The following is a 26,095-nucleotide window of genomic DNA, read 5'->3' as shown; positions in this document are numbered from 1 at the left end:
AGCACAATTCTAAGTTTTACAATGATTAACTTACAAAACTGTAGAGAAAGGTCTGATATTATAGACCACATAAAGGAGTTTGTTTTAATTTTGAGTGTGATGGAAAACCCACTGAGAGATTCTAAGCAGGAAAGATATGATCAGATTTAAATTTCACAAAGGCTCTCCTGCTATATTGAGGAAGGATCAGAGATGTGCAGGAGTAGAAGCAAGTCATTAAATATCCACCCACCCAAAATTTTGCTCTTCCCCCATACCTTAATGAGCTGTTGTATATAAAGTGCCTTCCAAAGGATGGGTAAAATTATCATAGGAAGTTTACTGCTAGTACAGCAGAAAAGTAGAAGTAAAAATGTAAAAAACTGCAACATACGATAATTTTATTACCTTCTATACAGCCCTGTGGGTGAAAAGTTGCTATTGGGATAAGAAGCCAAGTTTTGAGAGGGTGAAAAAGAGGATGATGTGAATTCTTTGGTCTTCTAAGAATGCGACCTTACAGAATAGTAATCACATTTACATAAAGAGGCTGAATTGTACTTCTTTTGCAAGTCAGAAAAGAATTTTTAAAATGAATCAAAACTGGTGGTATAAAGTACCTACAAAGGCATGAGAATCAGGTTAATGAAATATACAGAATTTCCAGGATCTCATGTATACAGCATTATGCCTATAGTTAACACTATTGTATTGTATACTTGAAAGTTGCTATGAGAGTACTACTACTACTAAGTCACTTCAGTCGTGTTTGACTCTGTGCGACCCCATAGACGGCAACCCACCAGGCTCCTCCATCCCTGGGATTCTCCAGGCAAGAACACTGGAGTGAGTTGCCATTTCCTTCTCCAATGCATGAAAGTGAAAAGTGAAAAGTGAAAGTGAAGTCGCTCAGTCATGTCCGACTCTTAGCAACCCCATGGACTGCACCCTACCAGGCTCCTCCATCCATGGGATTTTCCAGGCAAGAGTACTGGAGTGGGGTGCCATTGCCTTCTCCGAGTAGATAGACCTTAAATATTCTCACCACACCCACACAAAATAGTAATTATATAAAGTGATGGAGGTGTTCACTAAATTTATTGTGGTCATTTTGCAATATGTATAGGTGTATCAAATTATCACATTGTACACCTTAAACTGACACAGTGTTGTATGTCAGTCATATCTCAATAAAGCTGGAAAATAAAATTTTAAAATAAATAAAATGGAAGAAACAATGTGTGGCACTTCCCCACGAGTGTCCATGCCACTGCCAGAGGCTGGGGCTTATCAGTGTGTGCTAACCAGCGTACTGAGTCTTAGCAGAAGTGCTGCTAAATCAGGAGAAATATTCACTTTAATATCTAACACTGGTTCCTTACACATGCATAATCCAATTTAAAGAATTTAATGGGCATGTCTGAGTTCACATCAAGGGCTGCCTACACTGAGATTTCATGGTTTACTTTCCTCCCTCCATGCTTGATTTAGCAAATTAGTGACCTTAGCCTGCCATCTCTTTTCCTTTTCTACCTTTCATAGTGAATTAATTTTTAAAGGCTTAAACAAAAATCCAAAAGGAATGGCTTTGAAGTTGATTTCTTTGAAGATGCATGAGAATTTGAAGACTCCGTTCTTCTAGATTGTCTTAAACCTCTCAGTATGGCAGGACCTGGGCCTCTGATTCTAGCAATCTTCACGAGGCTCAGGTGGTTTTGCTACGTCTAGTGTTTCAGTTTGTAATCGATTAGGGTGAGACATTGTACCGGGGATGGCTAGGATGATCACCATGAGTTTAAAGTCTGTTTATTTCCATCTGTTAGAGAATCAGATTTTGCCTCTGTTGTATACAGTTAGAGCCAGGCTTATTGTTATGATGGAAAATAGGATGACATCATTTTCCTGCTGACTAGCAACTATTCAGGAATGTATTGATAGAGTTTTCTACAGTTGTTTATAAGTGTTTTGCTTGTAAATGGTTGAGGTGTACAAGAGCATCTTTGCCCAGACAGGCTTTTGCACCCATGGGAAATTTCTCCTTTTCTTTCTCTCCTGGTCCCTGAGATATGCACAGACTCTTTTCCCACTTCCTTTACCATTTCTCAAAACCTGTGATCCAGTGTCCTAGGATTTATCAGTCAGGATTCAGTTATTAGTAAACAGGACGCACTTTCATTGGCTTTAGCAGACAGGGATTTAATATTAAAAATTGGGCTTCCCTTGAGGCTCAGCTGGTAAAGAATCTGTGTGCAATGAGGGAGACCTGGGTTGGGTTTGATCCCTGGGTTGGGAAGATCCCCTGGAAAAAGGATAGGCTACCCACTCCAGTATTCTCAAGCTTCCCTGGTGGCTCAGCTGGTGAAGAATCCGCCTGTGATGTGGGAGACCTGGGTTTGATCCCTGGGTTGGGAAGATCTCCTGGAGAAGGGATAGGCTACCCACTCCAGTATTCTGGCCTGGAGAATTCCATGGACTGTATAGTCCATGGGATCGCAAAGAGTCGGACACAACTGAGTGACTTTCACTTTCAGAACTTCTGGAAGGGCTGGAAGGGTAGATTCTAGGCTAAGCCTCTCAAGGATGAGCTCTAGCTCAGAACTAACGTGGCCAGGGAATCGCTGTAAAAGAGGAGAAAAAAACTAAACTCTTGGTCAAAGCATATGCCATGAATTTATCACTGATTAAATATATGGCCCAACATGTTTTATTATGGTAACGTTGGGAAAAAAACTGACCTGACTCTTAGTACAACACGGTCCACAGACCTGTAGCATCAGATCCCTGGGAGCCTGTTACAAATGCAAAATCTTGGGCCTCAACCCCCATCCCTACTGAGTTAGAAGCTCTGGGGTAGCCCAGGAATCTTGCTTAACTCGTCCTCCGAGTGATTCTGACGCAAGGGCGACCCACCCTCCTGGTTTCCCAGGGACTACGGAAAGGATTCCCAGGACACAGGACTGCTATTGCTAAAACCCAAAGAACCCTGGGCAAGCCAGGACACACTGGTCACCTTCGATGCCAGCTCACATTTGAGAAATACATCTCAGGCCATCTGTGGAGCCACTTGTAGACGGGGGATGGGGAGGGTGTTTGTGAGTCATAGATAGGAGCCACAGTATAACAATGTGGCATTGAAGCAGTGTAACAGCAAAATCCTGCTCTCTCAAAATAACTTCAGTTGAAACAGCAAAGCACTCCTTTGTCACTACTTTTCAGGCACGGATGAAGAAACAAGGTGCCAAATTTCTGAGCTGAACGACTGCCGAGAGCGAGACATGCAAACTGAGAACGCGTGTGGCAGATGAATTTTCACAAGTCATACACTCATTTCTTTTTTTATAACTGAGCTTAATTTTCATCTCATGTCCCCATTCTGCCTGACAGCAGAAAGTAATCCTCACCGTTTTAAAGACAGACTTAGTCAGATCGGAGTTTTCTCATTCAAAGCAGGTGTTTTTCAGTCAGTTCGTGGTTTTCCCCACCACCCCATTCCCTGGATTCAGTCTAAATTCTGGAGACCGTTCACAGAGCCACAGTGTTGGGAGGAGGGGAGGCATAGGTTCCTGCTGGCATCTATAGAGATGTACCTCATCCCTGCAGGAAATATCTAGGACATCTGGGTTCTCCATCTGGTTTCTGGTGGTTGGTCCAGGAAGGTCACCCTGAATCCCTCTCATCAAAGTCTCAAAGCATCTTCAGGCCTGCTGGCCTCCCTCAGGTGTTCCTCCCCTCATCACCCAGTCCAAAGGAGGTTTCATCTCATCTGGGGTGAGAAAAACTCATTTCTGCATAATCAAGGTCCATTCTCTATTTAGATTTATGGTTTCAACTTTACACCTTGAGTTCTTCAGGAATGTGGCAGAGATTTCTATTTGCAAGCTTTTATCCATTCTCCCTTTCTACTTCCCTAACAGTGTTATTTTATTTAGGTCAGTTTTGTGCCCTACAAAAGATTATATTTTTCCAGGGTCCCTTGCAGCTAAGCATGGCCATGTGATTAAATTCTGACAGTGATATATAAGCCTAAGAGTTGCGTGGGACTTCTGAGATGGTTTGTGAGTTGACTCAGTGGGAAGGAATATTCTTTGCCTTTCCCTAGTTCCTATTTCCTCACATGTGGATATAATGGTTGGAACTCTATCAACCATCTTGTACCAGGAGGTAATCCTGCAACTGCAAGGAACAAGGACTAGGAGGGAACTAAAACATAGATGAAGTCTGAGAATCTGATAACAGTGCCAGTCTTACACTATCAGACTGGTTTTATAAGAGAGAAATAAATTTCTATATTTACAATGTTTTATTTTTTATTTCATGTAGCTTAACTAACTCTAACAAGGGACTTGGTTTTTATTCTTGAAAACCCTTTTCAAGCTGTTTTCTCTGTCATGCATTTCAAAGGTCTATATAGCTAAGCTAAAATCAGATTCCTTTTGCTTCTTTGCATTTATCTTGTAACAATCTTTTCCTAAGAGCCATGCAGAGGACATCTTGCTGCCTGAAGGAATAGAAAGAAAGAAGCAAATGTTAATAATATTTCCAAATGTTACCTTCATACATGAAATTTATCCAAATAGCTACCATGCCTTGGGTTAAAGCCTATAATTTAGAGCTTTATGGATCTAAGAGATGCCATAGAGAGAGATGAAAGATTTTCAATAAATTTGACAATGTCTGAAACTTTTTCAATAAATTTGACAGTGTCCATCTCTACAGGAGTTTGGTTGAAAACACGTGTCTGCAGATAGCATATTCTGAGCTTTCACTTGCAGCTGCTGCTACTCAAGCCTAAGAGTTATCCCCTCAAGAGTTGAAGAGTCAACATCTGTATCATATTTCTTTGTATCTCCTGCAGAATTTCACAGTAAACCCTTAGTTAACTTTTTAAAATTGATCTGGGGCCTGTCAGGTTGTCCCTTCAGTGAATGGCACCAACCTCATGAATAACTCTTGAATAACTGCTGCTCCTCTGTGTTGATGAGTGTAGCAAATTCTGTGCCTTCTTAAGGAAGTAATGGTTATTCCACCATGGTTAACTAAATTAAGTTTCCTGAAATAGATATGTATCACAGAGCATGTCTGTCATTCTTAATTTTATTTTCCTGCAAGGTTGTAATTAATTTGGTTAACTAAGTTGATAGAATGGATGTTGATTTAGCTCAGGAATCTAGAGAAGTAGAATTAATTCCAATAGATATTCAATTTGTACTAGGATATAATCAAATAAAAGTAAAGATGTTTATGTTTCATCACCAAGAATACATTCCCCTTTGAAGATCTACTCCCTTTCCTTTTATTAGATATTTATAAGACCTAACTTCAAGTTTTTTGTGTGGTGTTTCATTTTTATTATTTATTTGTTTTTTAAATTATCATTATTATTTATTTTTGACTACACCTCTCGGCATGCAGGATCTCAGTTCCCCGACCAGGGATCGAACTTGTGCCTTCTACAGTGGAAGTGTGGAGTCTTAACCACTGGACCACCAGGGAAGTCCTCACTTTAAATTTTATACTATCAATTTATATGAATTAACTTGATTCTTTGATCAGGCACCTGTACTGTGACCATGTAGACAAGGTGGCCACGTGATATATTTTTTCAGGGCAGTCCTGATTTTTGTTTAATTATTATACATTCTGCCCCAGTCCACAAAGAATATGACACCACTCACAAGAATGTACACAATATTACCAATAAAATTCAAATACAGAATCAGGATCAAGGAAAATAAGGAGAAAAATCAAGATCAGATAAAAGAAAACTTAAACATATAAAACCCAGGGTCCTGAGCCAGCAATTGTCCCTTTTGTCTTTGAGCTTCCGGAAAGGCAAAGCTAAAGAAAAGGCACAGTAAGTCAATAATCCTCATTATTAGAAAAAAGGAAGCAGACAACTTCCTCAGGAGGTGCATATTTTATCCTGGAACCAGATTCTCAGAGAAATTTATCTTTGGGAATTTTTTAAGGGGCCCTGAGTTGCATGATGGACAAAACCCTCAACAGTATTCACAAAGTAACAAATTGTTTATGACTCACTTTGTTTTACTTTAAATCAAAGCTGAGGAAATAGTTAAAATTCTGCAAATGACCTCCTGAATTGATATTCTAGGGAGCAATGTTCTGAGGATATTAGTAGGAATGTCACTTAAAAAAAAATGTGTCCAGGCTCAAACAAGTTAATCAAAGTCAAGTCGATCTTTTTGTTGCAGAATTTCTTGCAAACTTTGATATGTAGATATGCAATGTGAGTCTCAAAAACAAAACAAAACAAAAAAGAATACACAATATAGCAGCTCTCATTTTTGGAAGCTTTTCTTTTGAGGTTCACTTTAGCTCTGTGCGTCCAAGTTCTGTGATGTGTGGTTTGGAAGTAAACTGATAGAAATCCAATGATGCGAGGGTAAGGCAGTTACTTTTGCGATTAAGAGCATGTGCTTTGATGTTGGGCAGATTTGGGTACAAATCCTGTCTCTGACACCTACTGGTTGTATGACTTTGAAAAAGTTACCCAAACCCACTGCATTTTAGTTTCCTCATTTATCTTAACCCTAACAAGTGCATAATTAGAAATACGTTTGGCTACATGAACAAAAAACATTTGTCAGAGTTACTAGGTATTTATTTTTCTGATCTAACAACTCCAGGATTGGACCATCCAAGAGCCAGTAAAGCTATTAAAGAGTGTTGTCTGGGTTCAGGCTCACTCTGTCGTTCTGCTTTGATATCGTTAGCATGAAGGCCTTTGTCTTCGTGCTTGTTGCCTCATGGTTGCAAAACAGCTGCTGTACCCTCATCCTCAAACCAGCATTTCCCTCATGGAAAACAAAGGGATGTAAATTACTTTGGAGTAGCCATTCCATAGTGTCAGCCATAGGGAGATAATAAGACTCTCCCTCAAAGAATTATTTTGAGAAGTGAGATAATGAGTGTAGCATGCTTATATAGTGCCTGGCACTAGTTAGTGCTCAATAAACATCCGTTATTAATATTCATATATAGCCTTGGAATATATAATGAATATATGAATATATAATATTCATTTTTCACCTTCAAGGTGATACAATTCTAGCAATTAGAGTTCTGAGAAGGTTGAAGAACACATACTTCAGCCAGTGATGAGGGGTCATCTCTTTTCTCAGTGGGGCTTAACTAGAAGCAAAAGATCAGACTGACACTATTCTCATAAAGCTCTGGATTACTGGCAGGTACAGAGGCTGTTTGAGAGCAGATACTCTAGGAATTAGACAAGTAGGAGGAAAGCAGGCATCCGACTGCACAAATAAGGAATCTACAAGGACTTTCTTCAAGGCTGTGTCAGGTCTTAGTTACAGCACCCAGACAGGTGGGATCTTTCTTTGCAGGGCACAGATTCTCTAGTTGTGGTGTGAGGACTCAGTAGGTCTGAGGCAAATGGAAACTTACTTCCCTGACCAGGGATTCGAACCTGAGTCATTCGAATGATGTAATCCATCATTACAAAATGGATGCTTAATCACTGGACCGCCATGGAAGTCCCTCCAGCTAAAGGCACCTTATGTGGTTCCTAGGGCAGAATTTGATTACAAAGCAATTTTGATGACAAAGCTTGGTGGTGGTTTAGTTGCTAAGTCATGTCCAATTCTTGCAACCTCATGAACTGTAGTCCACCAGGCTCCTTTGTCCATGGACTTCTCCAGGCAAGAATACTGGAGTGTGTTGCCATTTCCTTCTTCAGGGGATCTTCCCAACCCAGGAATCAAACCCTGGTCTCCTGCACTGCAGTCAGATTCTTTACTGACAAGGGAGACTTGACAAAGCTTGGTCACGTCCAATAACTACCTAAAGCACAGTATGTAATCAGGATGATTTTGGGACATCTCAGTTCTAAATGTTCTGGCCCATTGTCAGATCATGTTTATAATGATGTATCCTGACTTTTGGGTCACAAAATACAGTAACTGTAGAGATAAGATTTTGAAATGTTAACTGACAATTATGTATTGAGTATTTACTGTGAATCCAATGTTGTCTCATGGTCACGGAACTGATGAATATTTTTTGAACCATTTAGGGAAATATTGGGATAAATATAATACCTATTAGAAGAAACTCATTGGCAATTGGAGGGAAAAGTAAGAAAAGCACCATAGGAATGGCTTAACTTGGGACTAAACATTGTCATAGGTAATGAAATCCAAGCTAGTAGAATGGTGAGGAGGAGGCTGAAGACCGTGATCACAGCGAAGGCTTAATCAGCAACTATTATGAGTCAGACACTGTTCTTAGTGCTTTGCTTTCCATATGTCATCAATTCTAAATGTGCAATTTTCTTCACATTTGAAACATCAATAACTCACTTGGAGTGTCCAGCACCAGCATTTTATCCATACATCAAATCTATGATGTGGATTTGCATAATTATCACATGACTGGATTTATCTCAAGCATCGAATCATACTCTTTCTTTCCATCTCTCTTCCCCAACCTGCTCTTCCTCAGTCCTCTGCCCACTGAATTCTTTATCCCTACTGCCAAGGAATCCTCAAAAATGTAGGTATCGTGGAAGGTGAGTTATATTCTTGCCTGCAAACCTTTTGTGGCTTCCTGGTGGCCTGGGTGGCAGCACCTTCCTTCACAACTTTTACTTCAAGGCATTTAGAGAGCAATTTCAGGGCCATTTCCACTTAGGTGGACAAAACAGGAGTTTAGAGCAACAACGAATAGCTGGAGTATCTTAGATACATTATCTCTTGCCAAAATAAAAAAACAAAAGTTATCTTGTTCCACTAGATATTTTCAAATATTGTTTTGTTCCTTAAATTTGTAAAATTCCTCCCCCTCTGCTGCAGCAGGGGCCCCAGTAAAGCCTTGACTGGAAAAAAAAAGTTGTAAACTTCCTACTGATAGCCACCATCCAAGAATAAGCACATAAAAAAGTACATGGAACAGAAAATCCGAGTAATTTGTGATATTGAAAAACACCTCAGAAGAACATTGTTAGATGTGTAACCTAAAATATGGATGCTCTAGCATGGTGCCAGGCTTCCCTTGTAGCTCAGTCAGTAAAGAATCAGCCTGCAATGCAGGAGACCCTGGTTTGATTCCTGGGTGAGGAAGATCCCCTGGAGAAGGAAATGGCAACCCACTCCAGTATTCTTGCCTGGAGAATCCCAAGGACAGAGGAGCCTGGCGGGCTACAGTCCATGGGGTAGCAAGAGTCAGACACGACTTAGCGACTAATCGCCACCACAGTATGGTGTCACATAGCAAATGCTCAGCAGACTGTGTTCTATGGAGCTGAGTCCCTTATGATAAAATAAGTGTCCAGACGACTTCACAGACAAGCACAGGAGCGTTTCTAACATGGATAGACTGGTTCCAGAAGCTACGGAGATAAAGCTGAGGCTCTCAGAGGAGCGAGGGATTACATTGGTTTAAGAGGATTAAAAAATTTCATTGAGGAATGAGGTAGCCCTGGAACTGACCCTCAGAAGGTAAGAAGGATTCCCGCAGCAGTGGAGAGGGAGGCTCCAGTGGAGATCTGGGTCAAAGGCGGAAGGCTAGGCATTCAGAGGGCTGCAAGCAGCCTGATGGGGAGCACACAATGTGTGCAAGTTAGTCAGAGCTGCAGACAGCCAAGGCTCTGAAAACCAGGCAGACCAAGAAGTTCATTCTGAAGTCTGGCAATGAGAGCTACTGAAAATTCAGTAGCAGGGAAGGTTCACATTGAACTAATGTTTATTTACTGAGTGCATTTTTTTACAGATGAGGCAAATGAGGCTTGGACAGATTAAATGACTTGCCCACAGTCAAATGGATTAGAAGGAGCAGACATGGGGTCTTCCCTGGTGGTCCAGTGGCTAAGACTCCATGCACCCAATGCAGGGGGCCTGGGTTCATTCCCTGGCCAGGGAACTAGATCCCACATGCTGCAACTAAGAACTGGTGCAGCCAAATAAATAACTATTTAAAAAAGAAAGAAAGTGGCAGACATGGAATTGTACCAAGTCCCCTCACTTCAGTACTTGGGACATTCACTGTGCTGCAAGGTATGAGCCAGACTAAAGCCAGGGACAGCAGCTGAGAGCAAATGAAGGATGTTTCCTCTGCATCGACCCACCGAGTCACTCCCACAAATGAAGCATCTCAAACGTAAGCTCATCATGGCCCACCTTCCCAATGAGAAGAGGCAGAAAGATTTTCTGATCTGAATGTAGAAACTGACTGAAGATGATGGAAGGAGCCAGATGTTCAAACAACTATTTAGTCAGCTTAGCTTTACTACAGTCTAAACCTTGAGGGCAGCAAGTGCTCTGATCAGACTTGCATTTTTGAAAGATAATTTTGTTAGCAGTGTAGGATCTGGATTAGAGGCAACATGGGAGGCAGAGAGGTAAGGAGACTTGCAGAGATCCAGATTTGGTGGCCTTGGGCTAAGGAGTAGAAAAGACAAATATGAAGCAGCTAGGAAGTGTACGAGACGAAATTTGACAACAGAAGGAGAGGAGATAGTCAGAAGTGACTCCAGAGTGTCTGATTTGAGCATTTGGAGAAGAGTCATCCATTGATTGTTGGATGCAAGGCACATTAATGAGGACAAATTTATAGAACTAGGAAATGGTTATTAGGAAAGGAGAAATAAAGACAAGAGGATGGGAGAGAAAAGATGTGACAGCCATACAAGCAGAAGAGTCAAAAGGAGTCACTGGTCAGAAACAGCAACTTAGCTGGGGCAGAGGCTGAGCTCTGTGTGGGGATCTTACTTCTCTTCTGCCCTCTCTCACCAGCTTAGACTTCAACATTGTCTTGAGGGTTAATCATGTGTTACCATCAGAAAGTTTCTCTTTCCTGCTCCCTAATTTCCTCTCAGGAAAAGCTAAATCTCCTTCAAAACGAATATATTCCGAATGACATAAAAAATTGAGCAAAATGAAAACAATCTTCCTTTGAAGACACAAATAAACAAAGTCCCCAGCAGTAAACACTTCTGTCACCAAAGGAGAAAACATCTGGAAGACTGTTGGTTTAGGAATAAGGTGATCAACTTGTCCCCAAATCTAGGAATCATCTTTGATCTCCTCACTTGTTCTCTGACACAAATCTAGGCCTAAAACCAAATTCTGGGAGCTCAACCTCAAAAGTGTATCCAAATCCATTTACTTCTCCAATCAGTAGCCGGGGCCGGGGGGCGGGGTGGTGGTGGGCTTTGAAAAATAACTCCCAATTTCTTACCACGGCCCATGAGGCTTTCCAGACCTGGCCCCGGCCTGGCTCTCTTATCTCATCTCATCTCCCTCCCTCGGCTCCAGTCACATCCAGAGCCTTCTCACTTGTCCTTCACTTCTCCTGGACTCCTCTCTGCTCTGAGCTCCAGGAGGCTGGCTCCCTCTGATCACTCTGGTATCAGCTCAGATGTTTCCTCAGTAGAGAGACCTGCTCTGACCACGTGTCCTGTACAGGACAGATGCTGCCTGGGGAGCAAGAGCTGGACTGGAGCCTTTTGGACCCTTGCCCGGTAGAACAGCTTGGGAGGGTAATGGGCTTCAACAGAAGGCGTCTGTATGGAGGGGAGCCCTGGAATCAGGGGCAGAGAGGCGGGGAAAGGCAGCCACATAGCCCCCAGCACAAGAGTGGCAGCTGGAGAGGCCCAGCGAGGGGGTTTATGGAGACACAGAGAAGTACTCAGGTAACAAAAACAAGGAAACAAATAATAAGAATTTAGTGTTCGAAGACCCTGACAACTGGAAGCAAGCTTCTGACTGCCAAGTAAGAACTCTTGATTCCTTTTCTCTTGAAAGTGAAAGTGAAGGTCACTCAGTCATGTCCCACTCTTTGCAACCCCATGGACTCTACAGTCCATGGCATTCTCCAGGCCAGAATACAGGAGTAGGTAGCCTTTTCCTTCTCCAGGGGATCTTCTCAACCCAGGGATCGAATCCAGGTCTCTGGCATTGTAGGCAGATTCTTTACCAGCTGAGCCACCAGGGAAGCCCAAGAATACCGGGGTATCCTTTCCTCTTATTCTTCGGCAAATTCCAGAATGGAAGATGGAGGGGGTAAGCAGAGAAGGGATGGTAAGTGCTCAGAACCCCTCCCTACGGCAGGGTGGCCACTTCCTGCAGGCCCTAACAAAGGACAAGACCAGAAGAAATCTCTCTTGGAGTGCAGGCTGATGAGTTGATACATTCATAGGACTTGCCATTCTGATTTCTGAATTGAGAGATGTTGCCTGTTTGTAAACTTTCAGTGACTGCAGGGCTTTCTGCTACCTAAGAGTACTCTGAAAGATCTTAAGAGCTGCTGGAAGCATCAGGTGAAAACCTAACTTAGAGATAAAAATAAAGCCATACTGTGATCATGTCCCAGGAGCCGTGCTACCACCAAGCTGTTTACACTGACTAGCAGCCCAGCCTGGAGCTGAGCCTGGATCTGTGTGTTTCCTGGGCCCTCAGCCTGAAGCTGTAAAATGTGATCAAGTCTTCAATAGTAAGTATAGGGTGACCAGTCTCATCTACTCCATCTGTTTTGTTCAGAGGCATTCCCATGTTTTAAACATTAGCCTTGATTTTGCTCAAGAAATGGTAGATGAACTGACTCTATTCTTCTTTAAGAATTCTCAAAGCTGTTTTGGAAGGATCTTGTCATTTTTTTTTCCTTTTCTTTTAAAGGATTTGATTTTCTGTGCTCATTCAAGTGATGTATTTGAATATACACATTTCTTTGAGTCTTTCCTGTCTGAGCCATGAGAGGGTCTTAAATCAGACCCCTGGGTTTGGATCCTGATTTCACCACTTACTACTTGTGTGACCTTGGATAAGTCATTTACCCTGGTTGCCTCTTTGTGAAATGAGGCCAAGAGTATCTCATGGTGTAACCAACCAGGGTTCTTGGCCTCCTTAAAAATAGAAATTGATGAGGCCAGACAAGAAATTCAGGCAAGGCTTTATTGGGGCTCCTGCTTCAGCAGGGAGGAGTGAAAACAAATACCAGGTTGCTTTGCTCACTCCCAGAGTGAGGGCAAGCTGGTCCCTTAAATGGGGTGAGGGTGGGAATGGATTATTGGGTGGGCTTGGAGGGGTAGTTAGGTGATTGGCCCGCCCTCTTAGTGGTGGTGGTGTGTGCAGGGTGCATGCATGCTGCTGCTGCTGCTGCTAAGTCTCTTCAGTTGTGTCCGACTCTGTGCGACCCCATAGACGGCAGCCCACCAGGCTCTGCCATCCCTGGGATTCTCCAGGCAAGAATACTGGAGTGGGTTGCCACTTCCTTCTCTAATGCATGAAAGTGAAAAGTGAAAGTGACCGACTCTTAGCGACCCCATGGACTGCAGCCTACCAGGCTCCTCTGCCCATGGGATTTTCCAGGCAAGAGTACTGGAGTGGGGTGCCATTGCATGCATAGCACCCTACTTTTGCACTCAGCTCCTCAGAAGTGGCAGTTGGATGTTTTGTCTTTTTGTATCTTTTTGTACATAATTTAGGCCAATTGTGCATGCACAAAGTTATTCTTACCCTTAAAGTTTCTTTGTATCCTGTTGCTCAAGCAGACATTTGCACAGATACAAGCACTGCCGCAAGGGATCCCAGGTCCCATGTTTCAGGTCCCAACCTGACTCATGATAGCGGAAGGATTTAGTAACGATGTGTATCTAAAGTGCTTAGCACTGTGCCCAGCAATGAAGATGAACACAAGGTGGTTTGTTACTGTTGAACTGTTATCCAACCCTGAAATTTCCAGGATATGGGCAAGACTTGGCATATAAAATTCAGCTCTTAAGGGTAAATGTACCAGAGAACTGGCTTCTTACTTGAGTAATTTGTTTATGTACCACAAATATATCTTTTTTCCAAAATAAGCACTTCTTATCCAATACAGAATGTACCATGGGCACCATGAGATGAAGACAGCAACCATTCTCACGAATGATTTCTCACAAAACCTTACTAAGAAGCTTGGGCATTGGGCAGATGCATGGACTCAGGATAATGCAGAGGAAGAAAGCTTGCTTAGTTATTGATAGTTTGGGGTTCTGGAAACTTTATATTGTCCCTTTAAACATGTCTGAGATTTTGTTGGCAAATTCTCCAGAGGGTGTGTGTGTGTGTGTTAGTCACTCAGTCGTGTCTGACTCTTTGCGACTCCATGGACTGTAGCCCACCAGGCTCCTTTGTCTGTGGGATTCTCCAGGCAAGAATACTGGACTGGGTTGCCATTTCCTTCTCCAGAGGGGGGCTGTCCCCAAACTGGGGATTTTCAGAATTGCTGAGATAATTTAGGAACTCACAGCAAGGGAGACTGGGAAATACAACCCAGCTGAGAGAATCACCTGCCCCTTCAAAGAGACCCAAACAAAATTTTTCACTTCATCTTATAGTACTTTGCCAAAACCCTGTTGATCAAACAAAAAACTTAGGAATCACACTGATTTCCCCCCTTCTCTTCATTCCCTAAAACCAGTCCATGAGCAACTCTTAATGTTTCTATTTCTGAAATGTTCTCAGCATCCATTCACTTCTATCCATCTTCAAAGCCATTCCTCTGCTCCTTGCATCTCTCTCCAGGGCTGCTGCAGTGCTTCCTAAATGGTTCCTGCTTCCATTTCTGCCTCCTTCCAATCCATTCTCCTGTTAACTCCTGTCTTCTTTTCAGCATTCATCACCATCTTAAGTTACTGTGATCATTTCTTTATGTCATTATTGTCCGTTTTCTCCATTAGTACACGAGGGCACGGGACAAGTCTGTTTTATTCTTCACTGTATCTCAACTTTGAACACATGGAAGCTTCTTGAGAAATTCCTATGGAGTAAATGAAAGAGGAGGTGAATACAGAACTTTAAAAATGAAATCACGTTCGGAGTTTGCCTACTCAGAAAATTTTCCCAAGTTTGACTTCCCAGAATGGTGGGAATGCAGTAAAAGGACCTTGTATATTTTGACGACTCCTGAAAAGAACATGAAAACGATATACTGGAAACACAATTTGGAGCAAGGGTTGCAAACACAAATGTCTCAGAGCTCAAGCAGGTAACAAATGGGGAGGCTGCAATGTGTCAGCCACAGTGAGTGGTGGGGGCCCTCACAAGCTGGAGACCCCCAACTTCAGCTAACACAATCTTATCAACTCCAGCTGACTGTATGTAAGCAACAATAAGGACCCAGGGATGAAAGATCTTCCAAGTTTTCAAAGATGGGAAGTTAGTATATTATTTAGAATTAGGTTTGGCTGGGAGTAATGACCTGCAAAGCCCATCCAAGTCTTTCCCCTCCAAGTCCATCTCCTGGCCATGCTAGACCTTCTGGCTGGGAAAGCCGTCCTGTGGAAACCACTGGATCTGCAGGCAAACTTCCTCTCTTGAATCCTTGTTCTGCCACGTACTGGCTGAACAGACCATAAATACTTTTTAAACTGTAAATGGGAACAGTGTTCCCTTTACCTGTTTCATGAGGATTTGGGGAGGACTCTCAGGCATCACTTATGTAAAAGCCCATTGTTTATTTATTTTAAAAAATAATCTATTTGTTTGGCTGGGCTGGCTCTTCCTTGCTGCGTGGGGGCTTTCTCTAGTTGTGGAAAGCAGGGCCCACTCTCTCGTTGTGGCGTGAGGGCTTCTCATTGCAGTGGCTCCTCTTGTTGCACAGAACGAGCTCTAGAGCGTTCAGATTTCAGTAGTCGTGGCACGTGGGCTCAGTAGCTGTGGCTCCCAGGCTTGGTTGCTCCGAGGCATGTAGGATCTTCCCAGATCAGGGATTGAACCCAGGTCTCCTGCACTGGCAGGCAGTAGTTCATCTACCAATGAGCCACCAGGGAAGCCCAAAGCCCTTTGTTTAAAAGAAACAAGATATCTAAGCAGCTATGTACACAAATTTGCCTTTTCATACTGTTCAAGGGGTTCTCAAGGCAAGAATACTGAAGTGATTTGCCATTCCCTTCTCCAGTGGACCACATTCTGTCAGACCCCTCCACCATGACCCATCCAGATTGTTCTGGAGCAGGAAAGATCATGTAATGCCCTTTATTCCCCTCTCCTCCAGAAGTGGAAACTGTTTTTGATAAACCAGAGACATCCTCTCAAGTTAATAAATTCCAAACAACGTACAGTAGTTAAGTGATGCAAAAAACAAGGTTGCAAAGAGGAAGGGGGCTCAGCTGGCAACTGGCAGGGTTGCTGGTGCAGGAACACCTTGCACAGAAATGCAATGCATGAGCCCTTGAGTTTGCTGGGTCGATGAACACCAAGCTTTGGCAGTGGGTGGACGAACGCCAAGCTTTGGCAGTAGGTGGCTTCTGCTGAGTAATGCCAGAGGGGACGCCAGAGTCACAGGTTTTGCTTTATTATTATTTCTAAAAGTTTCAGAACCTAAAGTTCCCTAAAAGCCCTTTCTCAAAGAATCACAAAATGATAAAGACTTGGTAAAACTGTAGTTTTGTGTATGATGGAGTCTTGTAGAGTGATCGGAAGGAAGCCCAGATCTGTAGTTTGAGAGAGAAACCTAGCTTGACCATAAAAATGAGGTTACACTGCAGAACAGTTCACACCACATATATCTCAATGTCTAAAAACCAGCCTCTTAGTTATTTCACCGTGAGATTCAGGATATACAACCATGACAGTGCGGGTATGCATGCTAAGTCACTTCAGTCACGTCTGACTCTTTGTGACCCTATGGACCACAGCCTACCAGGCTCCTCTGTCCATGGGATTCTCCGGGAGAGAATACTGGAGGGGGTTGCCATTTTCTTCTCCAGGGGATCTTCCCCATCCCAGGATCGAACCCGCATCTCTTCATCTCCTGCACTGGCAAGCAGGTTCTTTACCACTAGTGCCACCTGGGAAGCCCACGGCAGTGACTGGCCAGACTCTAAATCTCTCAGCCTTACACAGGGCTGTCATTTAATGTTTAATGAATAAATATACAGTCCACTGAAGGAAGGAAGGACACTGCCCGCTTGTGTTTGAGGAATAACACAGCTGGCAGGTAACGAGGCCAAGGATCTGAATTTTTAGCCAGCTTGTGTCAATTCTCTGGACTATGTTAGATAAACATACACCATCAGACTGTGCATTTCTGCTAAACACGGAGTTTATTGGTATCATTCAGTACAACTTTAGTCCTGCCTTTCCCAACCCCAGGCATGTTGACAGTCCTTTAAAAATCAGGCTACATTATTTTGGAGGAAAATACGTCCACTTAAATGTTTAAAGAATGCTAGAAAATTTTATTCCTATCAAAAAAAATTTTTTTATTTACCCCCTCAGCTACTTGACTTCTAACAGACTGCATGTTGATCTAAAGTCCATGTGACTTCACACCAACCAGGTACTAACTTCCTAAAGGGATTTCTTTGCAGATACCAAATGACACAGTCCTGAGCTATGCAGAGAGGCCTAAGGGAAGCCGACATGTCCCAGATTTTCTCCCTCTTGTGAGCCCAGTCTTTGACTGGGCCAGAGGTCTTACTGGAGAGAAAAAATACTCAAGAAAACAAGCAAAGTGGAAAGCTGGAAAAATGCAACATCTGCAGAGCCCTGAAGGCGTCTGAAGTGACCAAAATTGTAATACCGTTGTTCAGAGGCTGATGTGGACCCCAGCCTGGGGGGATGCTGAAGACAGGTGAGAGAGAAATGGGTGTGACTGTATCACCGAGGCCTCCTTGGGACACACTGGTTGTTGGTGGGGTTAGTTCCTATAAAATTGGATCTGAATCTGTGTCATAGGGAGCTAAGGAAACAAGAGTAACAGTTTTCCTGTTTCTTGATTCCTCATTCAAGAAAGCTGGGTGAAAGCCAGCTTTTAAGTAAGCTTTGTGATAGTAGTATTTTAAAATAAAGGAATAATGAAGGAATAAGCTGGCCTGAAACAGTGCATATTGCCGTGGCCAGGAGAGCACAGAACTGACCATGACTCAGCCGGAAATCCACCCCTCCCATTTTTCTGTTTCCTAAACTGGCCCGTGGCTTTTGCTCACCATTTTTCTATCAGACCACACTGGAGGAGTTACAAGAGACAAACTGAACACACATTTGTGGTTTATTACCCTATGGGAATACTGTGCCAGTGCATTTATGTGATATACAGGAGGCTGAGAATGTCTCAACAGGCGAAGACAGCATCCCAAAGCCCTTGGCCATGCTCCCACGCAGCAAGAGCAACCTCTTCTTCAAGGTTCCTCAACAGTATCCAGAATGTGAGGGGCACCAAGGAAGTCCCTCTGCCCTTCAGCTGGTGGAACACTCTGCTAGTTGATGCAGTTCTTTGTGATTCTTCGACTTCTGTCCACCTGTCGGATGCTGTCTGCGACATTAATGGTGACTTCTTTTGCAGACATCCGCTTAGTCTCCCTTTTAGCCTGTTAAAAAGTTTAATGCAGTGAATTGAGTTACTAAGAAATATCCAAAGGTCCTCATATTGGCATTAATCTCTTGAAGTTGTTACACACACACACACATAGAGACAGGAAGAATAACTCATAAGGACACATGCACATATACTCCTTTTCATAGGCTGTTCTGTTGAATCTCTTTTACCAACCTAGTGCAGAGCTTGGTATAAGAGATGCTTGGTAAAGCAGTGTTGAAGGAATGAATGAATCAATTAGCAAAGGTCCATCAAAGGGCAATGTGAAGGATTTCACTGTTGGCTTTGGTAGAATAGCTAAGGGTTTGAGCTTTGGAGTCAGACAGACTTTGGTTCGAACACTGACTTTATAATTTCACTGTAGGCAAGTTTTTTCCTAACCTCTCTAACCCTTAGATGAGTTTCCTCATCTGTAAGATGGAAATAATAATAGTACCTAACTCATAAGGTTATTATAAGCACTGACTAAGAAAATGAATATAAGATACAATGCCTGTCACTAACCAAAATGAGGAAAAAAAAAAAAGACCTGGTAAGTATGATAAATAGAAAATAAGATAAATTGTCCACTTCTTTTTTCTTCAATTTTTTAATTAAAAGTAAGATTCTTTAAATTCCACAGTGCCTTACAATTTTTGAAAGTGTCACACACATGATTTCATATAATCCTATAATAACTATTTCCCCCCCAAAACCTTATTATTGCCTCCTCTCTCCTTACCTCTCTGCACAAGTTTGTTCTCTAAATCTGTAGATCATCCACTTCTAAGTGAAGACACACCAGTGAGATAAGTCCAGGATTCATATTAAGTACTAAAGCACTGACTAAATTGCAGATTCCTCAAGCATATGTATGTGCACAACCCTGGCATTTCCCCTCAAGAGAAGACAACGTTACCCAGTCCGGGGAGGAGGGTAATTCTGCGCCTATTCTTCTCAGTGATCACGTGCTGACGTCAAGTGAGCAACAGATGGGCCTCCCAAGTCGTCGCCATCTTGGACAGAGATGTGTGTGCCCCCAACCCCCACGCCAGGGAGGCCCTCTGCCCAGATGCAGAGAGTGCAGCCATCAAACAGCCTCAAGCTGTCTCTTCAGGGCAGCCTCAGCTGCAGAAAGCCCCCTCACCCTGGGCCCTCCTTCCCTGAGGTGGCCCAACGAGAGGGTGCCACAGGGGTATACATGCCTAGCTATCTGACCCAAAGCAGGCCAGCCCTGACCAGCCATTTAGCTCCAAGGCTCCCCATGGGGTGGGGTCACTGAGGCTGTGGTCAGAGCTGCACTGTGGCTCCACTTCCTCTGCCCTACTCCTGCTTCTGGCTCCCTCTCCTGCTGACTTCCCGAAGAATATCCCACAGGATGACATCTCAGAGCCGGCTTCCTGGAAAACAAGTCTCAGAAGTGTCAGAGCATCTCTCACGGCATAAGCATCTCCCCATTCTGGGTGTGAGTCTAGTGTTGATAGAAGCCTCTTTTTCATACAACATGGTCCCTGAACATAAGCCAATGATTTCATCTGTAGTGCATCCTAAGATGTGGTAGCCTGTTGCCTCACTGGATAATAACTGCCCTGTTGTATTTAAAAAGGTGAAATGCAGGTTTCTAACAGACGCTTACTCCTTGGAAGAAAAGTTACGACCAACCTAGACAGCATATTAAAAAGCAGACATTACTTTCCCAACAAAGGTCTGTCTAGTCAAGGCTATGGTTTTTCCAGTAGTCATATATGGATGTGAGAGTTGGACTATAAAGAAAGCTGAGTGCCGAAGATTTGATGCTTTTGAATGGTGGTGTTGGAGAAGACTCTTGAGAGTCCAAGGGATCTGCCAGGAGATCCAACTAGTCCATCCTATAGGAAATCAGTCCTGAATGTTCACTGGAAGGACTGATGTTGAAGCTGAAACTCCAATACTTTGGCCACCTGATGCGAAGAACTGACTCACTTGAAAAGATCCTGATGCTAGGAAAGATTGAAGGCGGGAGGAGAAGGGGACGACAGAGGGTGAGATGGTTGGATGGCATCACCGACTCAATGGACATGAATTTGAGTAAACTCCGGGAGTTGGTGATGGACAGGGAGGCCTGGCGTGCTACAGTCCATGGGGTTGCAGGGTCGGACACGACTGAGTGACTGAACTGAACTGAACAGGTCGCATAAATCCTGTGTAGTGGCTGTTGGCGATGCTGCTCTCAGATGCCCTTTACTTGGCTGGTGCCTCCATCCCTCAACTGTTTTGAGTTCTGGCTGCTAATCACTCAGAGTTGCACCCTTCTTTTGAGAATTGCCCTTATCTGATTGGAGCCACCTCAGCCAGAAATACCAAACAGGTTATACCTGAATTTCTAGAGATAACCCAAAGCTAATGCCTGATCATGGGGAACATAAAGACTGGCCCTTTTGCCTCAAGGGGGTATAAATCCACAATGCCATTCATGCTTTGGAGCTCCCTGAGGGATCAGGCTGAGGCTGCAGCTACAACTCTTCAGCTGAGCTTAGTATTTGCAGAACTTGGTCCTCTGCCCCACCCTGCGTCCCACCACCTTAAGGGTTTCACCTGAGACTACGCTTTTACTCACTTACTTGCACAAGAATCCTCATGTCAAGCTCTGCTTCCAGGGAATCTGACCTAAGATAATACTTCATGGGTGATTTGAGGAATGTTTATCGATCATTTTGACTATATGCAACTTTAGCCTTATTCATTGATTTCATGAGATAGGATTTCAGTGTTTTCCTCATCAAGTTCCCAGCACCTAGCATAATCTGAGATATAGAAGGCCTTCAATTTAACTTTGGTTGAACAAATGGGTGAATGAATGAATAAACACCACATATCTGAGAATGTACCCTTTCTTTAACTATCAGTAGTCAATACTGTCTAAGAATTTAGTCTTGCACTTGGGGCTTCCCAGGTGGCTCAAATGGTAAATAATTTTGCCTGCATTGCAGGAGACCCAGGTTTGATCCCTGGGTCTGGAAGATTCCCTGGAGAGGGGAATAGCTACCCACTCTAGTATGCTTGCCTGGAGAATTCCATGGACAGAGGAGCCTGGTGGGCTACAGCCCATGGGGTTGCAAAGAGTCAGACACAACTGAGCGACTGACGCTTTCACTTTTCACTTAGCTCCTCCACGCCTGAACTGGCACTAGGGCCTAGCAGTGACTTATGGGTTTATTTTTTCCCTAAAAGCAGAAAGCCCATAGAGTCCCACAACCATTTTTGTTTCCGAAATATAGGTTGATTCCATCTGACTTCAATTTTGGGTGTTATTGCATAAAAGCTCAGAGGACTGCAGCACGGAGGAAAGACACAGAGGCCTTATTTGAAATGAGCCAAGTGGAGGGCGACATTCCCATCAAACCAGTAGGCAGTAAGAGAGCTTTCCAGAATGGAAATGTAAACTTTCTAAACTGTAGAACTGCTTTTCTTTAGAGTTATTGGCAAGGTTTCACAAAGTTATTAAAAATTCTACACAGAAAGTGCTCTTGCTCCATGGTTCAGTCTGCCTTCATAAGATTAAAAAAATCCAGGCAACATTTAATAGTTAGATGATCGTTAGTTTTTCAGCCTGTTTAAGAGTTAAAGGCTACAAAACAGTCATTCCCAGAAAAGCCGCAGAATATGCACAGTTTGCATCTCAAGTACACTGGAGCAATTAAAAAAAATTTATTCGGTTGTGCTGAGTCTTCTGTCTTTGTGGTGGCATATGGAATCTTTAATGGCAGCAGTTGAGGCAGGTGGGATCTAATTCCCTGACTAGGGATCAAACCCGCCCACTGCATTGGGAGCCCTGAGTCCCAGCCTCTGGACAACCAGGGAAGTCCATGGGGCAATTTCTTAAATCTGTAAATCAAAAGCCTGACAATGAAGACGTTCAAAGGACAAGCTTTGGGAGCCAGATAGACTTGGCATGAGGCTTTGCCATTATTAAGAGCGGGCTACAGTCCACAGGGTCGCAAAAGAGTTGGACATGGCTTAGCAACTAATCAACAAGCTGTACAAGACATTGCTTTAACCTCTGAAACTCACCTCCCTTATCTGAAAGGAGGAATAATGCTTGTTTCTTAGTGGTTTTTGTAAGGAGGGTTTCGGAGAGAATTAAGCATGTCACTTAGCATTAATAGGGTGATCAACTTCTCCTGGCTTGCCCAAGACCGTCTTCAAACAAAATCCCACATTCTGGGAATCTTTCTTGTTCTACTGAAACCATCACTACTGGTGAAAGTGAAAGTCGCTCAGTCGTGTCCAACTCTTTGCAACCCCATGACTATACAGTCCATGGAATTCTCCAGGCCAGAACACTGTTGGTGGGGCTACTTCTAAATACCAACAATAATAATAACTCTATAAGATCTGTCTTTGAATAAAGGACAAACTGGAGTTCTGCATTCTAATAATGGGCACAGACAATTCCAAGCCATAAACAAATCCACTTTCAAATAATTACAGTATATTTAATATGACAAATGAAACAATTAGAACAACAGTGCATTGACTTAAAACAGCAAAGAGAAACTTCCGAGTCTGAGACCTCAGAGAGGCAACCACCCTTTTTATAATGGCACAATTATCTAGGAGGTTGGCAGTTGCTAAAATGTAGTTACAACTTGGAAACCTCAGATTTGAAGCCCAAATGAGAGGGACAAAGAAGATGAATGAGAAAGAGAACCACAAGGCCAGGGAGTTTGTCTAGAAGTTCCAAGAAGCAAGCCCCCTTCTGAGAAGCGCTATAGAGATACACAGAATAATTACACCACTTGTGCTTCTGGGACCATGGCGTTTTGTATGACACAGATATTTCCACCTCTGATGAGGTTTTTAGCCATCTGAGCCTTTTAATTTAACAGCCAACTCTCTCTATTCAATGACAGGAAAGCAAAATGTGTCCCTATTGCAATTATTGGCTTAAAAAAGAAAATCTTATGGTCTTCAACTCAATGCTGAGAGAAGCCTGTTTGGCACCTTTTCCTTCTGTGGCTGTCTGTTAATTCAATCCTTCCACTTTTAAAATTCTTGTCTTGTGAGTTTTATCACCACTGGCTTTTGTTAATGGCCACACTCTTGTTTCTTGCCCAGTTTTACAGCTTTTCTATTTTCCCCTCGCCTCGTTTTAATTTCTGCAGGTTTAGAATCATAGATTATAGTCCTCTCGATATTGCCTTTTTAATTAATAGTAACTTACTGGCTGCCATTTCTCAAGGGTAACCAGACTGACTGTGATAACTTCCTGGCAGATGGATGTGTTTCTTTCAGGGTTTTAAAAGTCAATGAGCCAGCTCATTCCCACAAAAGGAGACCTGAACTCAAGAGGGCAGCTACGTCTCCTCAGCCTTTTCTCACTTTTCTCCCAAATGGAAATGGTGATGTTCTTTGCTTTAATTTGACTCCACGAATATACCTACCAGGGCTGTACTGACCTTTTTGCAGGTTCTTGTAGACAATGAAGAAAAACAAGGCTTCCTGAGATCAAAATGTTTTTTGAAAATGTATTTATTGATTGGTGACTGTGCTGCGTCTTCACTGCTGTGCACGAGCTTTCTCTAGTTGCAGTGAGCAGGGCTGCTTTTTGCTGCAGTGCACGCGCTTCTCATTGCACTGGCTTCCCTAGTTGCAGAGCACAGACTTAGTTGCTATGCGGCCTGGTTCCCCAACCAGGGACCTAACCGGCGATCCCTGCATTGGCAGGTGGATTCTTAACCACTGGACCACCTGGAAGTCCGTGAGATCACAATTTATCAGACACCAATGTTCTATGTAACTAGTATTTTTTATAAATTATAAAAATGATATGTAATTATGGTAAAAAGAAATCCACAGAGTAGGGAAGGGCAGAGTGACGAGCAACACTTGCTCCCATGCTGGGGCCACACCGTGCTTTCGCCAGAGGTGATCACAGCTAATCATTTCTTAAGGGGTGTTGAAGGGATTTTCTAAGCAGACACAGTATGGGGCTGTCTCATTTCCTCTCCTGGTACTCTGTACTTTCTTCTTGGCCTTTAACCAGAGATTGGGTTATCTATTTATCTGCTTGTTTACATGCTTATTTTTACATCTTCATTAGATTAAAACTTCAAGGGGGTAGTGACCCAGTATTCCCAGCATCTAATTTAGTGCTTATCACATAACAGACACCTGACAATCTGATAAAGGACGTAAGTGTAAAGATACATCTTCAGAAAGAAAGAGGAAAAAAAATCCCTGGCAGGAGAACCTGTTTGCATTGCCCTGCCTAAACATTCTAGAACTTTCCTACAGGATTTCAATCATGCTCATTATTAATTGCTCCTTGGGCCATCCCTGAAAGACGGCCAGCAATGCAGCTGTGTTCTCTTTTTCTGAGGAGGCAGCTGAAGTCACTCAGGCTAAAGCAATTTGCCCAAAGTCAGCGTCAACAGGCAAAGAATCTGCCTATAATGCAGGAGGACCTGGGTTTGATCCCTGGGTTGGGAAGATCCCCTGGAGAAGGGAATGGCTATGTACTCCAGTATTCTTGCCTGGAGAATTCCATGGACAGAGGAACTTGGCAGGCTACAGTCCATGGGGTCACAAAAAGCTGGACACAACTGAATGACTTTTACTTTCACTTTCTTTCACAATGTCAACAGGGGTGGTGAGTTGAACTAAAGATGGTAGGAGGGTAGATGTGGGCTTTGGGTCTCACATATAGATTCCTGCAATTGTCAGCACTCACACTAAATTCTCCACCATTTTGTTTCAGGAAATGGGACGAAGATCGTAGAGTTTGGAGGCAGACAGACCTGGATTTGAACTCCAGCACAGCCAGATACTACTCCCTGTGCCATGCTGGCCTTACCTTTCCAAGCCTGTTTTCCCAGCTGGGGAATGAATGATGCTACTGACCACTTATCACTGTGAGGGTTAAAGATAATGCCATGTATATACACAGGGTGTCTGGTTCACAGTAGACACTGAAATGTTGGTTCTTCCTCTCCACCTTCCCAAAAGATGAAAGCTCGAGCCTTGACAGCTACAACTCAAGACATTTTTCTTCTTTTCCATCATGCCCCATTAAAAGGAGACACACAAGAACAGACTTCTAGCTGTTCCCCCAGTTCCAGGAATTTATTTGCTGCTGCTTCACTGGCATTAATGTGAGGTTGTTCAGAAAACATTTGATCTCAGCAACTCCACCAAGAGCCAAGATACTAGCCTCCAAAGACAGGAGTCAGACCATGTCTTGGGCAAAACTCTCAATATGTTATGTTATGTTAGCTGCTCATTCGTGTCCTACTCTCTGCAACCCCATGGACTGTAGCCTGCCAGGCTCCTGTGTCCATGGAGTTCTCCAGGCAAGAATACGGGAGTGGGTTGCCATTTCCTTCTCCAGGGTGGCATTAACACGAGCTTGTTCAGGAAACATTTGATCTCAGCAACTCCACCAAGGGCCAGGATACTAGCCTCCAAAGGCATGGGTCAGACCATGACTTGGGCAAAATTCTCAAGAGCTCCCCAAATCTAAAGCAAATCCTACACAGAACACAGCCACTTGCGCTAATTTAGGCTAACTAAGTCTAGGGGTTTTTATTTATCAGGTATCTGGTGCCAAAAGAAGTTGTTGCTTTTCAACTTAAACCTCAGATAGATCAAACACTAGGAGGGCAGTAGAACCTGCTTTAGAAAAGCAGCTGGCTCCAAGGGAACAGTCATCAATCATATGATGGTAGCACAGGGGGTGGGGTGGGGTGAGTTGGGAGTGGACCCGTGGGAAGACTTTCTAGTCTTAATGAAGTCCCAGGCCAACCACATTCATCAGCAATCG

The 26,095-nt window shown here is 43.2% G+C and overlaps 1 protein-coding gene across 1 annotated transcript in view; it reads right to left on the bottom strand.

Annotated features, from left to right (window-relative positions):
- Window positions 1-17,022: 17,022 nt before the first annotated feature.
- The window catches only part of BAALC (BAALC binder of MAP3K1 and KLF4), an 88,179-nt gene continuing 79,106 nt past the window's right edge, over window positions 17,023-26,095 (bottom strand). The window contains exon 3 of the mRNA XM_086335332.1: window positions 17,023-18,307. Coding sequence (XP_086191458.1) covers window positions 18,197-18,307 — 111 coding nt within the window. The 3' untranslated portion in view covers window positions 17,023-18,196. The remainder of the gene's footprint in view (window positions 18,308-26,095) is intronic.

Source organism: Bos grunniens, chromosome 14 (genome assembly GCF_055505025.1).
Source record: "Bos grunniens cultivar Pamir isolate PY7600 chromosome 14, Bosgru_T2T1.0, whole genome shotgun sequence".
In the NCBI taxonomy this organism is placed as follows: domain Eukaryota; kingdom Metazoa; phylum Chordata; class Mammalia; order Artiodactyla; family Bovidae; genus Bos; species Bos grunniens.
Note: the sequence above shows the minus strand (reverse complement) of the source record. Positions and strands in the feature narration are given on the sequence as shown.